Source organism: Loa loa, assembly GCF_000183805.2.
Source record: "Loa loa unplaced genomic scaffold supercont3.28, whole genome shotgun sequence".
Taxonomy (NCBI): domain Eukaryota; kingdom Metazoa; phylum Nematoda; class Chromadorea; order Rhabditida; family Onchocercidae; genus Loa; species Loa loa.
Window position 1 is genome coordinate 5458 of NW_018108208.1, and position 11902 is coordinate 17359.

The window sequence follows — 11902 nt, forward strand, 5'->3', positions numbered from 1 at the left end:
CAGATAGCTGACCCATGCCTTGAGCATGAGAGAAGAAAAAATAAATGTAAATGCAAACTATTTTAAATGAATAATTCTATGATATAATTATTTCGGTTTTTCCGACAAACAGTGCTAAAACAAGGGATGGAAATCTGCGATTACTTTTAACGAACAACGATGGGAAGTGGAGAAAGCAATTTTATTCCGAGATAACTACTATATATAAGCTATGCCTTCATGAATATACAAATGACTAAATAGTAAGGACAGAAACATATCCGATGTGGTAATAGTTGCAAGTCAAGTGAGCAAAAAGAAATTGCAGTACTAAATGTTTTTTATTGTACTTTGGTTATGTTCTTGTTTCAAGTGACCATCATCTATTTCTTGTTAGGTTTGATCAAAAGGTGTTCTAGATTTTGGCTGTCATCCAACAATTTTTTCTCTGCATTTTATCAAAATTTCTGGAGCAAATAAATGATTTGAGTCTTCCAGCTAACGATGAAAAAAAGAAACAAAGTTCAAAATAAATTAGAATAAATTGAGGAGTCGGAGTTTCTCTCGATGTGACCAAAATATATATTAAACGAAGTTTGAAAGTTTTCTTTGGAGAGGGAGAGATCGTTAGCTCTACAGTGAACAAACAATATTATTGTCAACATCAGTAACAGTAATGTTTGTAATGGAGACATGGGCACTTCTAGAATTATTAATTAATTTTGCAACCATATAAAATTTTGTATCACTAGGTAGTACTTCCATGAAATCATGATGCCAGCCATGTCCTGCACTGTCTCCTCCAACTTTGAAACAGCTATCCAGCTCTCGGCTGATGCTATCATGGCATACAAATACCGCAGATGTATTTGCCTGGAAACAGTGTTTTTACGGAAATCTTGATAAACATTTGAAGCCACTCCATCTAGCTTATTCTTACTCGTTGTGGCAACAGTATGCTCAGTTTTTATTTCTAATTAATCGAGCAGTTTAAATGTAACTACACAATTAAATATAACCAAATTTAGTTACTTATTACATAATACATTCCTTAAACAAATTTTGGGAGAATTCATTTGTAAGCAGGGAAATAGACTTACATCACTGTTATATAAAAAATGAATCCTCGCAGCAGCATTCAGGCGAAAAGTTGGTGATTCAAGTACTGCTACTTTGCCTTTCTTAAATAAAAATGCGGTAACAGCTCCATCTCGTGCTTTGAAATTACTTTGAGATAAAGCAACTCGACCCGAATTATACAAACATGTTTGACCTGAAATTTTGACAAGTGATCTTAGGTATTCACTTCCAGTATCCAAGTCCAATCAGTAAGCAAGACGTATTTTCACCTTCCCTGAAACTACAAGAAAGAAGTCGGCAAACATTTGGGTCAGGTATTTGAGCTAATCCAGAACCAAATAGACGTACGCCGTGATATCGTATTGCCGATGGGCATATGTCACCCTGAAAATGATCTGATAATTTCATTTCCTGGCAAATTTTCATGGATTAATTTCAATTCTAAACTTGGATTTGTGAAGGAAATACAGCACACTAACAAGGAAGTCTCACAACATATTAATTCAAATCTTTTTTTTGATTTCTTTCTTTAGACGTGCAATCTTTTTTTGGATTCCTAACATCTCCTTTAATATAAAAATTACAAATTACTTCTAACAAACCATTAAAATTTTGTTTCTTTATCATTTCTAACTTTAAGCTGCTTCACTAGTATAATTCTCACCGTTACTACTAGGTCATCAATCAGTGCCATCCCTTGAGAAGATGATTCAGCTTTCAAAGCAATCCGTACTGGATGATTTGCTTCCGGTAAATCAATAAACGCAGGTCCGGGCTGTTTTAGAACAATTTTTTGGCAGTCAATCGCTTCCGAAACCTTGTCTTCAATCAAGCAAACATCTAGACGTGTGTTACCACTAAGCCAGAATCTAAAATGTTTTTCATAAAAAAAAAAAAAAACCAATGGTCTTTTAAGGAGCCAAAATGCCGCGAAGAATTTCTGCTCAGAAAATCGAAAACTTGAAGCCTGAGAGTACAATTCTGCTTTAAAGTTCTATGAATTCTCAGACAATCAAATCCTTGTCATTAATCTAAATGGTAAAAACAGTACCAGCTTAACTTATTTCGACTACTAATTAGTGCAAAGTTCTATTTCTACACAAATTTCCAACCGCTAGTTAAATGCAGAAATTTTTTTAAAGAAAGGCGGATAATGATGATGTTATTTCGCTTCCATAATGAAAGGCGGCCAAGTTTTTAAAGCGCCAAACGACGTCAATAGACGTCTTGCAAGCCGTTAATTGCATGTATCACTTGGGATTAATCAGTTCATACAGATTTGTTTCAAATTTTCAAGTTAAATTCAGATTTTGAAACCAAATGCTAACAAAGACCTAAATGTGAGTGTGGCTTGACTGATAATGCATCGAATAGGTTCGGTGATTAGCGTTGATGTTTGCTCAGATTTCAATCGGACAATAGCAAATTCGCCATCTAAATGAAAGGCAGTTGTTTATTTTTATATTCTTCAGCAGTAAGTGGACAGTTGTTTTATTATAAATAAAACCTTACCTGGCATTTCGGAACTACCAGTAAGAGAAATGAATTTATGCTTATCAAGTGGTGTGGTACCAATCTGCCACGCCGGCTCCGCTGGTTCATAATTTGCCCACATACAGTCTATAGCACGTCTTTCAAATGAACAATCCAAATCCCAAAAATTAAACATTGATTATTTCATTCGTGGGACTTGTTTTTACAAATGTCTTTGAAAATTTATGTGAACAGAGATGCAAGAAGTTATAAAGAAATTTGGAATAAAATGAGCTTCAGAAATATTTGGGATTCGATACACAATCATCCACTAACTTTACTAACATTGATCGTTTTTGTAAAAAGATAATTTCAGTAGAGATTTTTTACTTTGGCTGAAAAAATTGGCCTTTGTATTAATACACTTAGCATTGGTGTTGGATAAAAATTGCCACCGAGATCCCAAGCATTTACTGCTTCACTGCAGAATGTTGCTTCATAACTTATATCATCGATTGCAATGAAGTTGTCGTAATCACTGTTGATATTTTTCACTTCAACTGTTAGCTGCAAAAAAAAAAGATAAAAAACTTTTTAATTGAAACCTGATAAATAGACTTGCAAAAGATCTGAAAATTCATAAATTTGCCATTTTTGATAATTATTTTAGTAATTAAAAGGCATTTCTTTATAACTTAGTAAACATTGAACCAGTTGCAAAGAGATTGAACACTACTGTCATAATTCAATATATTTACGTAAGTTTGTTCAATCCATTATTTAAACCAGAAATTTGAAAAATCACTGAGAACGTCGACAGCTTGTTGAATTTCATGCTAACAAGAGCAGGCGATAAAGCCATTGGTGCCAAATGACATTCCGCCACGTTTAACGAACGATCTCGAGCACAAATTTCCAGAGTCACATTACGAGTTGTCCAGAATCTACTCTCATACTTCATTCATCAGTAAAAAGTTTGAAATAACAAGTAATAAATGGATAGAACGATAAGGATCGAGGCTTGTACCTGAAGGTAAGCAGCAGTTGAGGCATTCAATGTCCTTGGAGTTTATTCTCGCCTCATGTATGCTGTATCATTTACAAAAAAATCGATCTGGATTTAATCTACAGAAATCTAAAATCAGGAAATAGCAACCTGAAGTTAAATTTAGATGTGTTCTGTGTTTGGCACTCAATTGGATCGGACTCTAAGACATTGAAAGGAGCGTGACGATTCTGTTCAATGTACATGAATAGAAAGGGCGCTTCCGGTACCGGCAAAGCACCCGTTGCATTAAACATTAATTCATTGCTTGGAGATTCATCGGCTACTTGCCACATCTGTAGAACTTTAGGGTCATTTCAAATCATATCAAATTTAAAAATTTTTAGATTGCATTAAATTCTGAAAATCTAATGATGGTGTAATCATTTCTGTGGAAATAAGCTACCAATAACGAGCAAAAAATTACTCCAAAATGGAGTTTAGATAGCGAATAACCTCTAATGCATGGCCGACCGTACGCCACCGACATTTTGAGGTGAAATTACTGCAGTTCAGCTCATGAGCTGCTTTAACAAAATTTCTTTTGTAGGATGTAATGAACGGTCGACCTCGAAAATTCTCCCCCAGATCAACTGCAAACAAAAATATTCAAATCGCATGCTACAAATGATATGATCAATACATATCTTTCCTCAAACTGTAGAAAGAATGTTGGATGAATAATATAGACATAAAGTTGTTTCATTGCTTCCAAAACATTTAGCTACCAAACATTTATCTATGTTGCATACTAAAAAGTATTGGTAAGATTCGGAATGTTTTTGAATATGAAGGGTAAAAAAAAGAAAGGGTGATAAAAACATATTTGAAATTCTGCATAAAGAGGCTCGATAGACGATATTGTCGACCATGACAAACGAACCTTCACGGTTTGCTATATTGTATGCCTTGATCCCAATGCTGTATGTAAAGAAATTATCAAATCCTGACAAAATTATAAATAGAAAAAATGATTTAAAGTAGCTTTATTACAGGTGCATGTAAATATTCGTGGTTGGTACGTCAATTTCGAGTATGCAAGCGAACTAATTAAAATGCTCGAAACTATCATACCTGAATTCCTCATCACGTGGCGGAATTTCAGTTGTGCATTCGGTATTGAGCAGTACTGTACCGCAGTCAACGAAAGGTTTTTCTGGCAAAATAACAAGCAGACCTCTTTTTTGTTTAAGTAACAACACTTCTACCCGTGCGCCATTGTATAACCAAAACCTGCAGGCGAATTCTCATACCATAATCTGTCTGACGGAAGTTAACAAATTTTAATGATTTAAAGAAACAAAAAATCAAAACACCGCTGATTGCAAAATTGTCAGAATTTACACGGCCCTAAAAATTAGTAATGGGCAAATTAATTCTGCATGAAAGGGAAACAGACGTAAAAGTAAGAATGCCAGTGTTGTTTTGACAAAGAATTGGTGAGCTTTTCAAAATAGCAGTTTGTTCCTCTTGTTTTCGATCCCCAGTAAATAAAAGCTTGTCACCTGAAAATGAGAAATCTTATCTGCCATTAAACTATTAATATTAATCACTAAGACTGCCCCATAATTCAGCATATATTTGTTCACAATGTCATCTCTCAGAACCACTCAAAAATTAGTTCGCATTATTCCCATTTAAATAGGCTGCCGATAGTTCTAACTCCTCCTCTTTGCCAGCAAGCCATGATAATACCTCTAGTTTATGAGAAATCCCATAAGTCTATTCCATCTATTACTTTCCCGCACTATCTAGTCACTATCCCATTGCTATAAGCTGTTGGATCAGGTTTTGTTCTATTTTAAAAACAATTGATAGATAAAATCGCAAATGTAGCGCACCAGGGAAAAAAACTAATCAACGACATCTGAGCAATATATCCTCTATGCATTCTGCACGTATAACGATGTAATCACTTTAAATTTAATGTTGAATTTTTTGAACCTCGTGCGAGTCGACTTGGTCCTGGTCTGACTTGCAACACAGGGAATTCCTTAAAATCAATTTTTTCAAATAAATGGAAGTCGAGAGAATCAAGTGCTTCGTTTTCCCTAACATTACGCCATTCACATTTTTTTATATCGTCAAATGCGCAATCCAAATCATTGGCGTGTCGGATCGGTGTATTGTCGCGTTCACCTAAATGGAAGGTTTCATGCTAGTGTCAATCGGAAAAAGGAAATAGATTCTGATAGAGAAACAAATTAAGTACATCTTAATGATTACTTTAATATTGCTATAATACCAGCAGTATGTTAAGAAAAAGGAAAACTAGCTATCCTACCTTCTACTTTTCAACTTTCACTATTTCCCCCTGTCTTCATGTTGCTCTTAAAAAAACAAACTCAGCGTCAAGAACCGTTAGGAAATTGATGCAACCGGTCCCTAATTTAAAAAGATATAGCTATCGTCTTTTTCTCACCGGTTTCATCAAAACCATTTTCAATCCATTCAATTCCGAGATATTCTTTCAGTTTCATTCGTTCATAGCCGTATCCAGCCATGCATCCTTTTCCTGCAACCTTTATCAGTTTAACAACTAACAACTAATTCTGGTAAATCAAATGATTCCAAAATTTTAATTGAATTGAGTTACATTTCTTCCATATTGAGATAAATTTTAAATGGAATAATAAAAATTATAGCAAGCAATGTGAAGTTCCAAACAGATAATCACTAAAATATGCTCTTTCTCTCCTTCTAGTAAGGAATACAAAAAAAGTTTAATCGAAATTTTGATCAAAAATAATAGAAATAATACCGGACGGGAAGAGAAGGAATAGGAGTATTAAGAAGGAGTACATTATGAACATTTCTGGTAATATGGTTCATGAATTTTGCGGAGAGTGTCTTGCTGTTGTTGCTCAACAAACTCCCTTCTTATCCTCCTTTGTTTCCACAACTTCCCACTTTTATCCCACTTATCTTCTAATATCATCACATCAGCAACTCTCTCTCTCTCTCTTCTATTCCCGAATCATGTATGTATGCAGCAATTGTACTGCATTAAGAAATTCACTGATATTAAATACGCCCACAGATCAAGATACTGACCAATTTCATGCTACCTTTACTGCCGTTGTTTTTGTTCATTATTCCTCTCCCTATTATCATGAAAATAAAAAAACTTGTTTCATGACCCACAATTACTTCAGGAATTTAAAAGTTTCTTCATAAAATTCTATCGTAGATGTCTCGTTAGTGAGATTTTTCAACTAAATTTTATAACACTGATGCACTTCCAAATAATTTTAGCTTCCTAAATATTTCCTAAACAGCCAACACTGTGCTGTACTTAGAAAACAAAGGAGGAACTGTATCAGAAATTGATTAATAAAGTCTTCTCACCAAACGGAGATTGAAAGTATTAGGTTACACCTGAAATTTCAATTATTTTCTTAAATTACTATGGAATCATTGTAGTACTGACAGTATGTAATGCTCATGAGTTCGAAAGAAATGTGAAGTATTCCAAGAGATAATTTAGACTGACATTTTCAATATTACATGCGACTGCAAAAACTTTTGTAAGTTCCTTAACATATCTCAACAGTTCGCAAAATCTTCATTTTCCTATAACCAAATAACACTGAATATAATCGTTCAGTACAAAAAAGGTTTCAGTACGCTGCTCTGAAATTTCTTTCAAATATTTTCGTCCGGAGAGGGGTACAGTAACTGGATAACGACGAGAGATTGCAATTTTCATCTGCCTATCATCAGCAATTACGTTTACCTAGAAATACTGCCTCAGACAGCTCTAACCATTCACAGCCAAAATAACATGTGGAAGCTGGCTAGTTTGCTTATGCAGTCACTGTGAACGTTATTTGAAGAGAAAGTCCTTAAAGATGCAGAAAATCATCTTTAGTTCGCAACAGATATCCCAATGTGGCTACAGTTCTGCAGATCGCACCGTAAATGTCGAAGTAGTGAATTTTCAATTATTCATTTATTTCTTTTTCAATTTTATTTTCTATTTTCATTTATTTTTTTCCAATTATTGAAAAAAATTAACATTTCCATGTTTTCCAAGTGAGCAGTAGAATTATTTCTTGGTTTCATAAAATATTTTTAATTCAAACCAAAAATCAATCCATTGAAATTTTGTAGGTGCGTCCTTATATTATCTAAAAAATTAATTGCGTTTCTCTCAGATTGACAGCCACATTAAAAAGCTTTTGTCTAATCATTGCAGCATAATTTTATTTATCTTATTTGTTCAATTTATGAAATTCTGCATAACGTTATTAGCTAACTTCGCCTGTCTTTCAGGATCTTTTACTGATTTTTGGGTTTTAGAAGTGATCCAAACTCCTTATCGTATGCTAATATTTATTCAACACACTATGTTTTTGCATCATTCGGCCTAGCTATCTGGCTGTATACTTTGATATCAGCATCACTTCAAAAACTGTGCTATTTATGCAGCGATGCTTAGGTTTCTGACAATAGCCACATGGCGAATTACAGCAGTATTTTATAACTTTATCATTTTCTGCTCTTTCTAAATGCTTGCAGCAGATTTTTCTCGATTTGCTTGAAGATTTTGGAAAACATGCTTTACCATATTTGAATAGCATACGTTTATTACCATTTTCAATCCAGTGTCACATTTTATTTATCAGGAAGCTTCATCACATTCCACTATGTCTTTGGCTTGGAACTCGTCCGCAATGTAGCTTACTTCTTACCAATAAAAAAGATAATTATTGCGGCATGTTCATTTCAAATGTTGCAACAGTAGTTATGCTGGTGCTAGTCATAATTTGGTGATTTAATATATCTTGTGCTTGTGCCTTATGTTCACAGTCATTTGAGCAAATTAAAGTTAACCAGTCCAATAATATCTCGTGAAACCAAAATCATTTGTTAAGAATTTGATTTACAACTAATCATTCTTTATTAATTTTTGTGTAAAAGAAATCATCCTAGTATAGCATAGGGATGTAACACATAAAGTTATCATCAGTGTTAGATCTGATACCTTCGAAAGGATTGTCATTGGTTATATTGAATATTTGCTTATTATTGTAACAATGATATTGATAAAGTTGTTTAAGGCTATTGTCATAACTAATATTTTGTTTCCAACTGTACCAGCCATTGTAAGGGATTCACCGATGTACAGTAGGTCTGAATTTTTCGAAGAAGTTAGTTCAAACGATGATTTGTCATCAAAATATCTTCAGCAGCCATGATCCAAGCTACTTAAAATACTTGAAAACAGTGATGTTTTCAAATATTACAGTGATGTTTAACATTATCGAATTTAATCTTTTAGTATGATAGTATCAAAACCGATAGACTAAAAGCATCATTAGTCGGTTCAATCTGGATGTGACCAATTTCAGTTTTAGTCATTTACGACTTTGACAACGTTATGCTAACTATTGTATTGTAGACCTTTTTTTTTTTCATTATCAAACACAGTATGCGCTAAAAATAACCTGCATGAATTCTTTTTGCACTTAATATAGGATTGAATTTCAAAGTTAATTCAAGCATAAGGACCTAAAAGCAATTCTTTTGCAACTGTGTTACTGATGACCATGCTATACTCGACAGTATTACCAGCGGTAAGCCACCAATGCTATAGCTTTCTCAAGTAGTCTTCTCCAAATGGCTGATTTGGTTTGCAGTTTCTTGACAGTGTCAATATCAAAAAAAAAAACATCCACATCAAAATCTCTAATTCCTAATTTTTTGAATTATAACTGCATGATGAACGACCTAGTCGGTTGCTGAATTTCCCATACATTAAATTTGGTCTGATAATGCCATCGCAGTACAAAGAATGAATACGCAAACTGATGTTAGATCACGGAAAAATTCTAATTGCTTTAAGAAAAGGAAAATATACTATCGCCAGTTCGCGATAGTGGTCCGGATTATGCTACTTAACTAGCGAATGTATTAAACACAATGGTTTAACGATTAACATCGTTTTTTTTCGTGCGATCGATGTAGGTTGCAATCAATAAGCAGTCTCGTCTGATGGTGAAAGACAAGTATATATAAAATTCACTGACTAGACAATTCAAGGCATTGTTCGGAATTTACTCCATTCTACCGTACTTTCTTTTTTGGGGTGATTATGACCAAGGGAGAGTAGCATCGAAATTGGAAGAGTCACTGAAAAGACAGCTTAAGTAATTTGTGGCTTCCTGGAGCAACAATCTCTTTGATGTTATTACAGGTGTTACTTCGAAACACCCAATTGGTTTGCTCATGCTACCAATTGTAGTTCCGGTAGATATAAATAATTCATTGAGAAGTTAGGTCAACAAAGCTTAAAGTTTCATGTTTGAGTGTACGTACTTTATTTATGTTAAAATGCGTTAACGATCAACAATTTAGTCACAAGATTCAAAAACGCTCACTTCTTGTTCACCGTGCTTCGGAGCTTTCCCATGAAATATGAAACCTGAAAAAATTTCTGAATTCTAACAGTTTGTAGGACGAAGAAAAAGTATTCAATAATTTCGGATTCGACAGCATTCCATCCTCCTAAATTGCATTCACAAACTCGGATTTCTTTAGATTTATTTCAAACTATCCGTCCATTTATACTGATAAAACATAGAGTATTGGGTGAAAGTTCTTGGAAGAAAAAGGAACTGTTAATGAGAAGAATAGGTGAAAACGGATCCTTGAACCAAATGCCGTTAAACTCATATCGCGGAAAGTGAATGGTATGATGTTGTGTATGCTTAGGGACAATATATTTTTATTTGTTCGGTGCCTGGTGCCGAAAGTGTGTGCTTGCCTTTCTCTACGGAGGTATCTGTTACAAGCCCGCTTTTCTCCTCTTCCTCTCTCCCCCAACTTCAAGGTTCACTTCTACAATTCGCGGTGAGTAATCCTTCAAAAGAGGAAAAAAGGTAATTGTCGATTCAAATGTGCATATTTTAACGTCAGTATGGAAGCAGGCGGGCATTTTTTGGTCTCTGTTGCTACATTACTACCCATTTGCAAACTTATTCTCATTAAATTGGCTGTTTTTTTGTTGACTTCAGCTAATAATTCCCTCTATTCCAGTCATATTGATTGCTCAAAACTACTTTGAAATTTCTAATTTTGGGATTATTGATAGACCCCTGGTACTGCCTGCAACGATGGCCAATGAATGAATCTTTTCATCCTGTGCTGTACCATCACGATGCAATGAAAATAAATAACTTCTCATCTGTATTTGCTTTCTTTACTCTTTAGATTTATCCTCATGCTCTGTTTCTTCTTGATATTATGATCCCTTTCCGCTTATATAATGCGTATGTTATCTTTTTCCTCTTCTTTTGTAACACGTACGTTATTTACGTCGCCCAAATTATTTTTATTCATAAACGTATTTTCGTTCATAAATTGTCGAAATTAATGGGAAATTTGAAGTGGAAAACGATGTAAATGTGAGGAAACTCTCCACAACTTTACTGGAATTATCCAGATATGTACGTTGCTGTGGCAAATGACTATTTTCTCCATTCCTAACTTCCTTCCACCCCCCCCCCCCCCCCTACTCCTTTTGAAACGGCTAAACTTAATGGTCGACAAGTAACATCTGGATGCCTAACGACATAATTTGTTGTGAAGCATCAGAGGTTAATTATCAATTATTAAGTTACCAATAATGAGTTTGCTTCGATGAAATCTTATTCCCTAGACTAAGAATTTTAATTAGAGCATAATGAATTCTCTTCAGAGATCCTCTTCACCCACATCTGCCTTCATTTTCCTGCTTTGATATCGCTAACCCCTCTTTCACTTTCTCCTTCCCCTACCATTTCCAACCTAATATCAGTTCCTGGTCATAGTTGTATTTCCGTAACCCGACGAATTTGGGTACAGAAGTCTCGCTTTTATGAAGGACATGTCTCTCGTTCTTTTTTCCCTTGACCTAACTGGGCATAGGATCAATTTGTGACCGCTCCGCCGTGTTGACTGCTTCATATTTTCATTAGTTATTTTCCAACTTCAACATGAAAATGAAGTTCGTTGCGATGTTTTGCGGGACAAACTGTGATCGGGAAGATATGGTAGGCTGGACATACCTGCAGCTGTTGTAGTGAGCACTTTGTCGTTAACTTTATAGTCAAGTAAACCATTCTTCCTGAATAGGTTTTTAGAAAGAGTGGTGCAAATTGCTGCTGCAATACTGTGCTGAGAAACTTTCTCATCCCCCACTCCATTTCCTGTAGTCCAAATATGTATCTGCTTGGGTCATTTATTTTCCGTATAGTTAACAATAAATTTAAACTTGTCCTTCTTACTCAACAATCATTTCATTCAATAGATGTTACATAACACTGAGATCTATTAATAAGC

At 34.6% G+C, this 11902-nt stretch overlaps 2 protein-coding genes across 2 annotated transcripts; both read right to left on the reverse strand.

Annotated features, from left to right (window-relative positions):
* Positions 1 to 612: 612 nt before the first annotated feature.
* LOAG_08736 (hypothetical protein) lies at positions 613 to 6081 on the reverse strand (the record flags this gene model as incomplete). The annotated part of the gene is made up of 15 exons (XM_020447788.1): positions 613 to 852; positions 1080 to 1252; positions 1329 to 1443; positions 1724 to 1928; positions 2394 to 2493; positions 2572 to 2679; positions 2958 to 3099; positions 3338 to 3476; positions 3689 to 3873; positions 4034 to 4170; positions 4461 to 4498; positions 4652 to 4810; positions 4977 to 5082; positions 5522 to 5716; positions 6000 to 6081. 15 exons carry the CDS (start codon positions 6079 to 6081, stop codon positions 613 to 615), a joined length of 2124 nt encoding a protein of 707 aa, XP_020302019.1.
* Positions 6082 to 9933: 3852 nt separating this feature from the next.
* LOAG_08737 (hypothetical protein) lies at positions 9934 to 11769 on the reverse strand (the record flags this gene model as incomplete). Its single annotated transcript, XM_003144267.1, has 3 exons — positions 9934 to 10004; positions 10676 to 10766; positions 11629 to 11769. Coding segments are annotated over 3 exons (303 nt in total), but the record flags the coding sequence as incomplete, so codon positions are not given.
* Positions 11770 to 11902: the final 133 nt, after the last annotated feature.